This window comes from Aphidius gifuensis, linkage group LG2 (assembly GCF_014905175.1).
Source record: "Aphidius gifuensis isolate YNYX2018 linkage group LG2, ASM1490517v1, whole genome shotgun sequence".
NCBI classification, from domain to species: domain Eukaryota; kingdom Metazoa; phylum Arthropoda; class Insecta; order Hymenoptera; family Braconidae; genus Aphidius; species Aphidius gifuensis.
This window is the reverse complement of record NC_057789.1, coordinates 25,902,832-25,918,411: the sequence shown is the minus strand read 5'-3', so window position 1 is coordinate 25,918,411 and position 15,580 is coordinate 25,902,832. Positions and strand designations below refer to the sequence as shown.

At 27.6% G+C, this 15,580-nt stretch overlaps 4 protein-coding genes across 5 annotated transcripts; 1 reads left to right on the top strand and 3 right to left on the bottom strand.

Annotated features, from left to right (window-relative positions):
* Positions 1-7,363: 7,363 nt before the first annotated feature.
* On the bottom strand, positions 7,364-8,381 carry LOC122849858. Its single transcript, XM_044148702.1, has 2 exons — positions 8,245-8,381; positions 7,364-8,094 (listed from the first exon to the last, which is right to left on the bottom strand). Exons 1-2 carry the CDS (start codon positions 8,297-8,299, stop codon positions 7,436-7,438), a joined length of 714 nt encoding a protein of 237 aa, XP_044004637.1. The 5' UTR covers positions 8,300-8,381; the 3' UTR covers positions 7,364-7,435.
* Positions 8,382-8,625: 244 nt separating this feature from the next.
* LOC122849857 (proteasome subunit beta type-3) lies at positions 8,626-9,829 on the bottom strand. Its single transcript, XM_044148701.1, has 3 exons — positions 9,724-9,829; positions 8,800-9,365; positions 8,626-8,719 (listed from the first exon to the last, which is right to left on the bottom strand). The coding sequence occupies exons 1-3, from the start codon at positions 9,724-9,726 to the stop codon at positions 8,671-8,673; spliced, it is 618 nt and encodes a 205-aa protein (XP_044004636.1). The 5' UTR covers positions 9,727-9,829; the 3' UTR covers positions 8,626-8,670.
* A 93-nt stretch (positions 9,830-9,922) lies between these two features.
* Positions 9,923-13,977, top strand: LOC122849854 (cullin-2). Of its 2 annotated transcripts, XM_044148699.1 has the most exons (5): positions 9,945-10,197; positions 10,999-11,168; positions 11,239-11,411; positions 11,484-13,267; positions 13,337-13,769. In XM_044148699.1, the coding sequence occupies exons 2-5, from the start codon at positions 11,050-11,052 to the stop codon at positions 13,466-13,468; spliced, it is 2,208 nt and encodes a 735-aa protein (XP_044004634.1). In that variant the 5' UTR covers positions 9,945-10,197; positions 10,999-11,049; the 3' UTR covers positions 13,469-13,769. The 2 variants fall into 2 exon arrangements, with proteins under 2 accessions (XP_044004633.1, XP_044004634.1); XM_044148698.1 differs by having other exon boundaries at positions 9,923-10,197; positions 11,239-13,267; positions 13,337-13,977.
* Positions 13,950-15,539, bottom strand: LOC122849856 (homeotic protein ocelliless-like). Its single transcript, XM_044148700.1, has 3 exons — positions 14,989-15,539; positions 14,567-14,766; positions 13,950-14,499 (listed from the first exon to the last, which is right to left on the bottom strand). The coding sequence occupies exons 1-3, from the start codon at positions 15,191-15,193 to the stop codon at positions 14,050-14,052; spliced, it is 855 nt and encodes a 284-aa protein (XP_044004635.1). The 5' UTR covers positions 15,194-15,539; the 3' UTR covers positions 13,950-14,049.
* Positions 15,540-15,580: the final 41 nt, after the last annotated feature.

The window sequence follows — 15,580 nt, the reverse complement described above, 5'->3', positions numbered from 1 at the left end:
GAAAACAAAAACAATAATCAGCTGATTTGTGGTAGTGTGTGTAAAATCAAACTCTTTTTTTTTTTTTTTTTTCTCTCTCTCTCTCATCAGTTGGTGTAATTTAATACAAGCAGAGGGCAGGTTGAAGCAGTCACGTGACTTTCAAAATTTAAAATAATTCGATATAAGATGAAATAAAATGCAAGTGTATTTATAATAATCATTAACTATTTTTGATTTAAAATTTATTATATTAATTATGGCAATAATTTATAGTTTATAATTTATATTTATGTCGCTTTTTTTCTATGACTCACTCAGGGCCTAACCCTGTCCTCTGCAAAGTGTCCAGGTGAAAAAAACGTGTACAAAAAAAATTTAGAATTTATAATTTATACTTTTTTCTCTTGGTTGTTTTTACAATTAATTTATTAAAAAAATATTTAATAATTATACTTTTAATAGAAAAAATAATTGAAAATTTTTTTTGTACACGTTTTTTTTATCTGGACATCATGCCATATGCAAAACATATTTCATCCTGCCCGATGACTCATCTGCCGAGGACAGGTTTAGGCAGTGAGTCATAGAAAAAAAGCGACCTCTAATCTCCAGGTACGAGTCAGTCGTAGACTCACCTAGAAAATTTCGTCAGTTCGTCTTTAGTTTGAGCGGAACGCGGAGTAAGTAGCACTTAAAATCTTTCGGTCGGATAAATTTTAAAGTTTGGTTAGTAGTACTGCATGTGCAGCCTCGTGGTTTTTCATCATAAAATTTTTCTCAATTTATTAATTTTTGCGTCCAGTTAAATAGTTTAAAAAGGTTAATTAGAAGTATTTTAAATAAACTCGTGCCAACTACCTCGTGTTTTTTCAGGATGAAAAAAAAAAAAAAGGTAAAGTGCAAGTATTCAATTGAAAAAAAAAAATTATATTAATTAATGTGAAGAAGATTTAATAAATATGGGGATTCAAGTAAGATATACATGCAGTTATCATTATATAATCATTTTTTCAATTTTAAATATATAATAATAATTATGGCAATAATTTAGAGTTTATAATTTATACTTTTTTCTCTCGGTGGTTTTACAATCAATTTATTAAAAAAATATTTAATAATTATACTTTTAATAGAAAAAAATATTAAAAAATTTTTTTTGTCACGTTTTTTTCACCTGGACATCATGCCATGCAAAATATGTTGCAGAGGTCAGGGTTAGGCAGTGAGTCATAGAAAAAAAGTGACATCTAGTCTCCAGGTATAAAGTAGACGCACCTGGCAGATTTCGTCAGTTCGTCTCCAGCTCGTACGGACTGCGGAGTGAATGGTACATTAGATTATTCGGTACTTAGTTTCGTTTTAATAATTTTTGAAGTTTGGTTAGTAGTCCTGCACGTGCAGCCTCGTGATTTTTTCATCATAAAATTTTTGTGTCCGGTTAAATAATTTATAAAGATTGATTAGAAGTATTTTAAATATAAACTCGTTTAAATATACCTACCTCGTGTTTTTTCAAAATTAAAAAAAAAGAAATAAAGTGCTCGTGTTTAATTAATATAAATTTTTTTTTTTCAATTGAATAATGTGAATAAGATTGAATAAATATAGCCAGTCAAGTGTAATATATATGCAAGCGTGTTTAATTATCATTGTTCAATTATTTTTTCAATGTTAAATTTACAATAATAATTATGGCAATATAATTTAGAGTTTATAATTTATACTTTTTTTTCTTGGTGGTTTTTACAATTAATTTATTAAAAAAAAAATATTTAATAATTATACTTTTAATAGAAAAAATAATTGAAAATTTTTTTTGTACACGTTTTTTTTACCTGGACATCATGCCATATGCAAAACATATTTCATCCTGCCTGATGACTCATCTGCCGAGGACAGGTTTAGGCAGTGAGTCATAGAAAAAAAGCGACCTCTAATCTCCAGGTACGAGTCAGTCGTAGACTCACCTAGAAAATTTCGTCAGTTCGTCTTCAGTTTGAGCGGAACGCGGAGTAAGTAGCACTTAAAATCTTTCGGTCGGATAAATTTCAAAGTTTGGTTAGTAGTACTACATGTGCAGCCTCGTGGTTTTACATTATAAAATTTTTTTCGATTTATTAATTTTTGCGTTTGGTTAAATAATTTAAAAAGGTTAATTAGAAGTATTTTAAATAAACTCGTGCTGACTACCTCGTGTTTTTTCGGGATAAAAAAAAAAAAAAAATGTGCAAGTGTTTAATGAATATAAATTTTTTTTTTCAATTGAATAATGTGAAAATTATAATAAATGTGGTCATTCAAGTGTGATATAGTGATAGCAATTTAATGAATAAGTGCTCAGTGAAAGTGTATAAATTTCAATAATGCTTGTTGCTGTTTTTGGGAGTTATTATGCATGGATCATTATCTACATGGATATTTGCTGAGAAAATTAACCGGATTTTATTGGATTACTGAAGACTACTTGGACAACTTCTACAGGATTTTGCAGTTTGCTGTTATACCAAGGTAAGTTCCTCTAGATCAAGACTGACTAGTTGTAATCATTAACCTATCCCGGAAAAGTGCTTTGATGTCCCTGAAGTTACAAAAAAAAAAAATGTATGCTATATATTTTTTTTTGAAGCTTCTTGTCGTTCCAAATTATATATTATTTGATGTATTGTTTAGATTCATTTTGACTGTTTTTTTTTTTCATTAATTAAATTCAATTTTTATGCCAAATTAAATGGTGGTAATGTGAAAGTCAAAATGGATCGACCCTGTCTTCCTCAAACAGAGTAGACAGGGGTGATTAGGATTCATTATTATCTATCGTAATAATTTATAATAAATAAATTATCACCCTTTTTCAATCGCGATGTATGCTAGTATGTAAGGTTTTTTTTTTATTTGACTTAAGAGCACTTTTCCAATCAAACATTTTTATTTTACGTTTTGTATTTGAATTGACAATATAATTTGGGGCGTGGGTTTTTTTTCATTGGAATAGAAACAATTAAATAAAAATATAAATTAAATTTTAATGGGGAAAAAATTCATTAGATAATTATTTTATGATATCTCTAAAAGCTAAAATGGGTGATACGTAGATATTTTAAAAATAAAATAAATTTATAATATAAGACCTTTAAATTCTTTTTCTCGAGTAATTAATTTATTAAATTTATTTTAATATTATGGCACCAGTTCATTAGATTCTTGAGTATAAATTATCCTTTGACTTGAATAATTATTTGGGGTTGGTTTGGGGGTTGTACCAGAGACAAAGTAGAGTTTTTAGTTTAATAAAATCATTCAAAATCATTCAGTGTGTACGTGGTGATCATGGGATGCTAGGACAGACAGGACCTCCACGTGGTGCATCCTGGTTAATGCCAAGAAGTCTGTTAAATATTTTTGTTTGGCCAATAGATTGAATGACATATAGCGTTAATTTTTCTAAGAATATAGTCGGGATAATTTATTTGCGTACGTTTTGGGAGGATCGTTTTTCTAATAAAAATAAAATAAATTTAATTTAAATAGTACAAGTAAATTATGCAAGTGCTCATATTGTGATGTAATCTCGGGAAAACTGTACTCTATTTCGTGACTCGTTTAAAAATAATAATGCATATTCGTAGGGGAGAATTTATTTTTTAAAAAACATGATCATACGATATATAATGTTAAAAGTACATGTTAATTATGCAGGTGCTCCATGTGATGCATCCTGGGTAATGTCGGGAAAACTGTACTCTGTGTCACAAATTAAAAAATGTCAACCAATGCATATTTGTACGGGAAATTTTTCAATTCAAGAATAGATAAATTTATACATATAGTTTTACTGAAATCGACATTTGTAATTAGTCTTTTTTTTTTTTTTTTTTTTGATATTTTTCGCGAAAATTTAGCTGGCTACCAGATCCTGGTAGTTTGACGACAACAACTCTTGCAGTTAGCTCTCAAGCCCAGCTAAATTTTTCTTGAGTCTTTAGTCTACCCCTATTTTGTGATAAATGATATACTTGAAGTATTCACCGGGCAGGATGGCGGCAGTTACTCAGACTGATCACTGGACTTCTGAAGTCAACTTGCACCCAAACTCAGCTGAACTATTTCTCGAATTCATAGAAAACTATGCGATATTCATTAGCATGCAGCTGCTACGTTGTGTCAATATGATTATCTGTGGCCTCTGGTCGGAACGCGAGACTGCTGAAGCAATTGTGTACTTATTAAACCAAGTTGATTGTGTCAGTCGCAAATTAAAAAAAATTTGTTGTGAGACTTTAGTCATGAGGAATGAATGGCATTTATTTCAAGGTTTTTCTTGCCCTTACTCTTAGCTAAGTGATTTATTTGAAAATATTTACCTGACATACCAATCGCAGACTGGTATGAGTAATCAAATAAACAGAATTCTATTATTCTATGATTCTCGGCTAAATTTTTCTTAAGTCCTTACCGGTCCAGGGTACGGTGAGTTTAATCGAGAAATTCTGCCCCAATCTTAGCTTGATTAATTAAAATTTAGCTGGCTGTCAGATCCTGGCAGATTGACGACGATAACTTTTCGAAGTTATTATACTCTCAAGCCCAGCTAAATTTTTCTTAAGTCATTTATTGGTTCTGGTTGGCGGTGGGTGTCATCCATGCTCATTTCTAATTAACTGGTAAGTTGATCTCTAACGTAAACATCGTAGCGTATCTTAGATCCAATGATTTGTTTCGTTAAGTAATCTGCCCAAGCCAAGCAAGGGTTGCGCCGCAACTGCGTATAGAAGGCATTGCTTCACTGCTTATTCGCATCTTTTTCGTGAAATATCATGGGGGTTTTTTTTATTATTTTTTCGTTTTAGAATTTTAAAAAATGTTCGATGTTAGCTAAACTATATGTATAATATTGATGGGTTTACTTAATTATATGGCTATTTAAATTTTTGGGTGGAGCTAGTGTGAATTTTTGGGAAAAAATGTTTAATTTTTTAAAATTTGAATATAGTATATATAATATGAAAAGTGCATGCAAATTATGCAGCTAGGTGCTCCGTGTGAGTATCCTAGGTATAATCTCGGGAAAACGGTACTATATTATTGCGTCACAAAATCAAAAATATCGGTCAATGCGTCTTCGTAGGGGGGAATTTACTTGGCTATTTGCTGAGAAAAGTAACCGGATTCTATTGGATTATTGGAATATATACCTTGACATTTTCTACATGGCTTTGCTGAGAGGATTTTATATTGAATTATTGGAGACTACCTTATATGACGTTTTCTACATGGCTTTGCTGAGACAAATTTTATTGGATTATTGGGGTCCACCTTGACGATTTCTACATGGCTTAGCTGAGACGAATTTTATTGGATTATTGGAGTCTACCTTGACGATTTCTACATGGCTTAGCTGAGAGAATTTAATTGGATTATTGGAGACTACCGGGAGACTACTTTTGAGGATTTTGCTGGTTGCTGTAATAAGGTAAGTTCCTCTAGATCGAGATCGACTAGTTGTAATTATTAACCTATCCCAGAAAAGTGCTTTAATATCCTTGAAGTTACAAAAAAATGTATGCTATATTTTTTTGAAGCTTCTTGTCGTTCCAAATTATATATTATTTGATTTGTTGTTTAGATTTATTTTGACTGATTTTTTTCATAATTTATATTTAATTTTTATGCCAAATTAAATGGTGGTAGTATGAAAGTCAAAATGAATTGACCCTGTCTTCCTCAAACAGAGTAGACGGGGGTGATTAGGATTTATTATTATCTATCGTGATAATTTATAATAGATAAATTATCACCCTTTTCCAATCGCGATGTATGTTAATATGTAAGGTTTTTTTATTTGATATTTTACGCACTTTTCCAATTACTAATGTTTTAATAATATTTCAGGATTTTGTTTTTCAGGATGTCAATTGTTTCAAGTTTTTTATGTTTGACACGATTCTAATATTTTGAAGATTTTATTTGTTTCAGGATTTTCAAGACTACGTCAACTGCTGTTTCTTGAGAATTATATTTCGAATACAAGAGGATTACTTATTGAAGATTGCATAGTAAAATGATGGCATACAGAGAATGAAGCATATAGAAATGTCTTATCACAATGAGTGATAATGGCATAGTGACTTAAGTGGAATTAATCTTGAAATGTCCTATCACAGCAAGTGATAGTGGCATAGTGCATTACATTAAATTAATTTTGAAATGTCCTATCACAGCGAGTGATAGTGGCATAGTGATATAAATTAAATTAAACCTAAAAATGTCCTATCACAGCGAGTGATAGTGGCATAGTGAATTAGGCCCGCACATATTTTTTGTTTTTTTTTTTTACATTTGCGTCGACTGATCAGTACTTGCTGCTATGAGCGCAATCGAAAAATTTAAATCGAAATAATTCTAGCTGCAGCTAGATGACGTGCGAAAAGCGTAAAGTGGATTAGGTCTACTGGAGATACCACTTAAAAAAAAACGAGTCAAGTGTCTTACCTCCTGGGTGACTTGGAAAAGACACTTGATTTACACGTAATAATTTTTTAATATTATATTGATTTATATTATCATTGTTTATTTTTTTTTAACTATATTACAGCTATATACAATTATAAACTTTGCTCAATTAATAATTCTTTTTGTTCATTTTATTTCAATAAAAATATTCACTTACTTTTATTTTTTTTTATCGATTATTTACGGAATTTCCCAGATCGATTAGATAGGCTTTTTTTTTTTATTTTGGTCTTGGTTTTTGTTCTGCTTAGTATTAAAAAAAAAAAATTGATAAGATAAAACTTAAAAAATATGAAAACTAGAAAAACGAAAAAATAAAATACGTCAATGGATTTTTTTAATAATGTTCAAGGCTAAAACTTGTTAGATAAAAAAAAAAAAAAAATAATCATTTCTACTCAGTAGAAAAATTAAATCATTATAAATATAAATCAATATAATTAATTATCGTTTATCTTTTGCATTAATTTTTTTATAAAAAAGATGTTGAGGAAAAATTTACAACAAATGAATTTGATATTTGGAGTGATACATTTGGACAACGAATATACGAATTTGTTGAAGCAACAACACCATTATTTAATGATGACAATTACATAAAGCAATTGTTGGATAATCTTGTAACAGATAAAATAGCTTCATCAATTTATAAACCAACAGTTGTTGAAAAAAATTCAACAACAGCAGCTAAACATTTGATGATTGGCAATTTATTTTACCTGAAAAAAAATGATGATAATGAACATCAAGACTATTTAAGCTTGGCATTTGAAGAGTACACTAAATGCATAATTAATGCACCATCAAATGCATATCAAAATAAATATGTAATTTTAAAATTTACAACTTGGGTAATTATTTAAACAAAAAGTCAATGTGATATTATAAATTTATTGTATTTTTTTTTTTTGTCAATCAACAAGCTATTTATCTAGTGAAAAATTTAATCAAGTTTGAGTCTAGGTATGTTGAGTTTTCTTTGTTTAATTTCTTCTTCTTTTTGCATAAATTCTCGTATCATTGATTCAGGTAGAATTTCACCTTTCCATCTTGATGGGATTCTAACATTATCCAATATATCAAATTTCGATTGCACATATTTTTTAGCATCAAATTTTTCAGCTTCATGTATCTGTGCTAATAATTCAGCATGAAATGCTTTTTCTTTTTTGAGCTCACGTCTTTGTTTAACTTTTGCCCATTTAAATTTCATTTTTTTACGTAATTTTTTTAATTTATGACGTCTCATTTTACGACGACGTATGACAATCATTCTTGCTGCTTGTTTTTCAATATTAATTGAGCTATTATTTGTTGGTAAATCAATTGTTTTGTCTGTTGTTTTATCTTCCTTTGAATAGTCATTTTTAGCGGGATCAGTTATGTCGTATATTTTTTTTATTGGTGAATCAATGACATTGTTGATCCATCCACGATGAGTTGGAAGATCAAAATCATGTGAATTTATTGACAATGAAGCTAGACTCAAATTTGGTTCACATATTTTTTTATTTATCTTAAATAATGATGGATCAAATTCAATTTTGTTTGACAATGAATTTTGTTGATGCACAGCTGTTGAATATTTTGGTGCCACAACTCCTGACAAAATAATAAACAACAATAACAATATAAAAAAATTTACTCCAAAAATATATTCATTAAATAATTATTTTAGGTTATGTTTTTCAAAATCTAGCATTATATTAAATTATCAATTGAATGTTTGTAATTAATTTGTATTAAAATTACCTCGTAGTGGTAGATGAAAACGTTGCAAAAAATTACATAATTTATTTGTTGTCATTTTAACAATTATTTATTGTTATAAAATATATAAAAATAAACAATTATGTGACGGGGAAGCCCTCCCCGGCAGAATCAAGACGACTGAAGTTGCTCACTCTGTCATTATTATTTCGATATAAAAAAATATATCGATATTGCTTTTCAGCAGACAAATTCAGTTTTAAAAAATAGACAATTTAAATTGCTCAAAAATTAAATAATAAATTGGGAATAATAAACATTATGATTATGCTGGATTTATTAACAATAAATAAACAATAAAAATAATTATTTCCTGAACATTTATTTATTTTCATAGTAAAAATGCTTTAATCTTGTTTTTTATTTTCTTTCTTTTTTTTTTGATATTAAAAGTAATTTTTTTATTTCTTAATCCATACGTGTTTTGACATGTCTTGTTGTAACTTTGTCTTTTTCACTGTAAAAAAAAATACAATTAAAAATTAATACATATAAATAATAGCTATTTAAAAAAATAAAATATATAAATGTTCTTACATGATGTGAACAACAGCACCCCAACCAGAAATAGCATCTCTGTCACAAGCATTAACAAGTGCTTGACTAATTGTTTCAAACAAATCATCTGGTTCAAGATTTGGCTCATAGACAGTTTCACACATTCCATAAAGTTGATCTTCAGCAGTACCACCAACAACAAAATCTTCTGGTTCATTAAGACAACCAATTAAATCCATATTTGATATATATGGCTCAAATGTTTCTGGATCTAAACCAACAACAATTGGCTCAACAAAATATGTACCAAATCTTTTTTCATATAATAAATTTGATACAACATTTGCAAATGTTTTTGGTGTCATACGACGATTTTCTTTGAGTTCATAAAGATTAACACGAAATCTAAGACGTTCAATAACTGTTTGTACATCAGTTGCAAGTCCAGGAATACCAATATACAAATGTGGTCCCATTTCAAATACTTTTTGAAAATCACAAGTTATTGTTTGTGCTTGTATACCAAATCTACGATCAGCAGCAATTGCAACACAATTTTTTCCCTTCATTGCAATTAGGGCACCTCCATTATATGCCATAATACTCTGTAATTAAAATTATAAAATTGTTATTGTTTGCATCAACAACTCAATGACAATCCAACAAAAAAAAAAAAAAATAATAATAACTAAAACAAGTAATAAAATATCTATCTTAACATAATAATAAATTATTTATTATTATTTAAACAATATAATTTAGTTAATTTATTGTTAATTTTTTAATCAATAAATGCATTGTCATCAGAGGCTTTTTGACATTAACATAACCTAAATTTTTGTTTAATCATATTTAACAATTATTTTGATATAAAGTAATCAATAATATACTTTTAAATTATTATAAATTAATTATTAATTGTTATGTTAATTATTTTATGGATATTTATTTAATTATATTTACCATTTTGGCGGCTTTTGTTGATTAACAACACTTGAAATAACTCACGATGATGACAATCAGACACCAAAATTGCTCTTTTTTTTTGCTTTTTTTTTTTTTTTTTTTTATGATACTCGGTTGGTATTCTATTATCTATCGAGTCAAATACGTATTCACTCTCTTTTTTTTTGCTTTTTTTTCTCTCTCTTGCCCCCTACCTTAAATCAAAATGGCGACTAATGTTATTGAGAGTGAAAAAGAGAGTCTCTCAATTTTAACCATCTCTGAATTTAACAATAATAATTCATTTTAAATAAAAATAATACAAAATAATTAACATATAAATTTGTTTATATAATAAATAATTAATTGTGTATAATATTTGTTAAATAAATGTGTTATTATTAACAAATTAATTCAAGTGTTTATAATGAAAGTTAATTTGTTATGGAATATTTGATTGATGTTAATGAAAATTTGGATAATTCATTTAAGGTTTGTATTTGTTTACAATGATAAAAATATTTATTATTATTTTATAATATTTATTTGACATTTTAAATAATTAAATATAGTTTTTTTTTATTATTTAATTTGAGTTAATATTTTGGAGCAATATTTGGACAACATCTGGCCAGATTTTGACACAATCCTATTATTTTTATTTTTTCAATGTTTTTTTTTTTTTTATTTTTTTTTGGCCTCAATGTTGATGATCAATGCAGTCAGCTGGCAAACGATTGTACATTTGGAGGCACGAGGTCATTACATTTAATTTTATTTATTTATTTTTTTTTTTTCGTTAATGTTGCAAATACCATCTCTCGTCAACGACCCTCGATGGATAACCTCCAAGCCCCACTTAATTCCAAGATCGTTCTAATTTACTTGACTCCAAAAAAAAAAAAAAAAAATTCAATTTTCAAAATTTTAATTATAAATTATTCTTGAAATTGTTTTAAGCCAAGAAAATTAAATGATAAACAAACTAAAATTCATATTTAAATAACAGCTTTGTTAACCCAAATAATCAAGTTAAAAAAATTCATCAAAAATATGTGCAAGATTTATTTTTAGAAATACTTTGTTAGTTGAAAAAAAAAAAAAAAATACAAAATTTATTTTTTGTATTTAAAAAAAAAAAAAATTATTTAAACCATGATTTGCAAAAAATTGAGCGGTTTGGAGTATTGCCAGTGTGTCAAACGTCATTTAAATGTGTTTTTTTTTTTTTTTTTAAATAAATAAATTGAAAATGAAAAAAAAATTTAAAAGAATATTTTTTGATTATTGCAGAAAATATTTTGTATTTCATCCTGTGTGTTGAATTAAATTGCAAATAGCAAGATGAGTTTAAAACCACGTAATGTAGATTTTGGACAAACGTGGGGAGTCTTGCAAGAAACTGTAAAAGGTGTCATAACACTGGCTGATGTACCACGAGCAACATGGAACGACAGATTCAGGTAACAAAAAAAAAAAAAAAAAAGAAAAGTTGGTTATTATTTTGACGAGAATACAATTGATAAATTTCAGTGATGTATATTCATTGTGTGTGGCATATCCTGAACCACTTGCTGATCGTTTATACAATGAAACAAAAATATTTTTGAGTAAACATGTTGATGAATTATGGATACGTGTACGTTCACAAGGTGAAAATAATTTATTACAAAGTTATTATGGTGCATGGAAACAATATTCACAAGGTATAAATTATTTGCATCGTCTTTATTTATATTTAAATCAGCAACATATTAAAAAACAAAAATTAACTGAAGCTGAATTAATATATGGTACATCATCAACAAATGCAAATGATTGTCAAGAACAAATGGAAATTGGTGAACTTGGTCTTGATATATGGAAACGTAATATGCTTGAACCATTAAAAAAACCACTTGTATCAATATTACTTGATGAAATACAAGCTGATAGAATTGGTGGTGGTCAACCAACAACATCAGATATTGTTTGTGGTGTTATTGAATCATTTGTTGCTGTTGAAGCATATAAATTAAAAGGTGAACTTGATATGTATCAAGAAATATTTGAAAATCCATTTTTAGAAGCATCTGGTGATTTTTATGCACGTGAAGCATCAGATTTATTACAATTATCAGATGTAACACATTATATGGAACGTGTTACATGGCGTTTAGGACAAGAAGATATACGTGCTAAAAAAATATTACATCATAGTTCAATACCAAAAGTACGTATATGTTGTGAACAAAAAATGGTTGCAGCACATGTTGTATGGTTACATGCTGAAGCTGAATTAATGATTGAACAAGAACGTAAACGTGATTTATCATTATTATATCCATTATTAAAAACATTGACAAATGGTTTAGGACCATTGGTACAAAAATTAACAAAACATATTACACAAAAAGGTCTTGAAGCAATTGGTACATTACAAAGTGATAATTGTCATATACAATTTGTTGAAAGTATGCTTGATGTACATAATAAATATACAAAATTAATTGAAGAAGTATTTAAACGTGATCAGGTATTTGTTGGTGCTTTGGATAAAGCATGTGCTGCTGTTGTTAATAATCGTTCACAAAATCGTCAACCAGCACGTGCACCAGAATTATTAGCAAAATATTGTGATTCATTATTAAAAAAATCAGCAAAAGGTATATCGGAAATTGAAATTGAAGATAAATTAACAAAATCAATAACTGTATTTAAATATGTTGATGATAAAGATATATTTCAAAAATTTTATGCACGTATGCTTGCTAAAAGATTAATACATCAACAAAGTCAATCAATGGATGCTGAAGAAGCTATGATTGATAGATTAAAACAAACATGTGGCTATGAATTTACAAATAAATTACATCGTATGTTTACTGATATGTCTGTATCAATGGATTTAAATACAAAATTTTTAAAAACATTACGTGATAATGATAATGATAATAGTAATCAACTTGGTATTGGTTTTATTGTTTATGTATTACAAGCTGGTGCATGGCCATTAAGTTTACCACCATCACCAGGACCATTTCATGTACCACAACAACTTGAAAAATCAATTCAATCATTTGAAAAATTTTATCATGGACAATTTAATGGACGTAAATTAACATGGTTACATCATCTTTGTCAGGGTGAATTAAAATTTAATTATTTAAAAAAATCATATTTAGTTACTGTACAAACTTATCAAATGGCATTGTTGTTGTTGTTTGAACAATGTGATAAATTACCATGTCGTGATGCTGCTGTATCATTAAGATTAGCACCAGATCAATTGGTTAAACATGCTGCAAGTCTTGTTGATTGTAAAATATTAAAAAGAAATGATAATGATGATGATAATGCTGCTGGTGAACTTGATGAAGATACTGTACTTGTTCTTAATTTTGATTATTATAATAAAAGAACTAAATTTAGAGTTACTGGTGCATTACAAAGAGATGCACCACATGAAACTGAAGCAACACATCGGAGTGTTGATGATGATAGAAAACTTTATTTACAAGCAGCTATTGTTAGAATTATGAAAAGTAGAAAATTACTTAGACATAATCAATTGGTTCAAGAAGTAAGTATTTTATTTTCCTTTATTTTCCTTTATTTATTGTTATTTATTTTTATAAAATTTATTTAATAGGTTCTTGGACAATCAAAGGTAACATTTGCACCATCAATTGGAATGATTAAAAAATGTATTGAGGCACTTATTGATAAACAATATATTGAACGTACACCAAACAGTGCTGATGAATATTCATATGTTGCGTAACATAGCCTTAATTCTTTTTCGATTTTTTTGCCATTTAAAAAAATCACAAAATTAATTATTTATATTATTTTTAAAATAATACATGTACGACAATGTATTGTTAAATTTATTGAACCACCTGTATAATATAAAACAAAGACAAAATGAAATAATGAAAAAAAAAACAATGAAATTTAACTACTCTCTTTTAAAAAGAAAATTTAAACAAAAGATATATTATTATAACAAAATCATTAAACAAATATAATCATAATTATTATATTTAATAAAAAATTTAAAAAAAGAAAAAAAAAAAAAAACAAAAAGATAATTATTGTCCAATACAAAATCATGTACTAATTAAAAATTTTTTTATTTTTTTTTTTCTTCTCTCAATGTGGATAAAAAAAAAAAAAAATACATTAGTTGACTTTTTTTTTTGAATTTTAAAAAAATTGAAAATAAAAAAAAAAAAAAAAATGTAATATATATGCGCACTGAATAAAGATGACGTTACTATTTTATTCAAGGCACTATTTTTTTTTTGTTATTAATTGCTTATTATAATTTTATTACTTATTTATTTGATTTTTTCAATGAGACTATGAACGAGGAGCTTTGAGCTGCAATAGATCTGGATCAAGTAGGGAATTATCATCATTGTCATTTGTTTTTTGTATGCCATTGAGAATAAGAGACGAGGTGATTGGTACACTTCCATATGGTGTAAAGCCTGTCCATTCCATTCCAAGATAAATTGGAGGTGGACTACCAAGTGGTGTCTCCAAAATAAGATGATCATTATTTTGTTGTTGCTGTTGCTGTTGCTGCTGTTGTTGTTGCTGCTGCTGCTGTTGCTGTTGTTGTTGTTGTTGCTGATGATGATGATGAGATTGCTGTTGATGAATTTGATGATGATGATGCTGCTGCTGTTGCTGTTGCTGCTGAATTTCTTGACACTCAACTTGACTCAATGATCCACTCATTTGACCACCAATTTTACATTGTTTTTCTTGTTTTCTCCATTTAGCTCTTCTATTTTGAAACCATACCTAATAATTATAATAAAATTATTATAATCAAGTCTTTAAAATAATAATAATTTGTATTATATAGCACCTGAACTCTTGCTTCAGTTAATTGAATTCTTAATGCAAGTTCTTCACGAAAAAAAACATCTGGATAATGAGTTTTTTGAAATGCACGTTCTAATTCTTCAAGTTGAAAATTAGTAAATGTTGTACGATAACGTCTTTGTTTACGTTTACCAACACTTATTTGACGTTCTTCACTACCTGGACTTGGTGAAAAATCATATGCTAAATTGTAAAATAAAAAATAAAAAATATAGAGAAAGTTTAAATTATATTTGAATATTGAAAAAGCCTTCTTAATGCACTTATAAATAATTTAATTGAGCACATTGTTTTAAATTACATTAGGCAAGCGATGGGTGCCTTGTTAATTAGATAAAAAAAATATTCTGCAACAAAAGGGTCTCAAGTTGGTAGAGGGGTATATTACAAACAAAATTAACTTACTGAATTTTGTTGGAAAGCAAACAGACGATGATTGTCCAGCCATCAGACCAGCAAGTGCACTTGTTTGTAAATCATTATTTTGATTAATATCATCATTTGTTGTATCAACAATTGAACCAGCTGATACTAGTGGATCTCTTGGTGTATCAACTAAATATAATTGTCTTGTTTCATTTGTATTATCATCCTCTTCTTTAAGATTCATCGCCGCAACGAAGAAATCCTCACCAAGTGTATCGTGTGAATCCGTTTTTAATTTTATTTATAACCGGTATTAACCGGTTAAATAATTATCAATTAATTATTTATAATTTTAAATAATAAAAATTAATTATTTAAATAGCATAAAATAAATTGCATTTTTTTCTTAATTTAATATATAATTATTAAATTATTTTCATCACAAATTAAATTCAACACTTGTAAAAGAAAAAAAAAAAAAAAAAAAAATTAAAAATAAATTTAATTTACTTTAATGACATTAAGTTTATTAAATTAATTTTTTTTTTTTAAATTGAAGGATAGTCTAGGAATGTTACCAGTTATAATTTAATCACAATTGTGTCGTTAGACTATCTACTCGTAACAAACT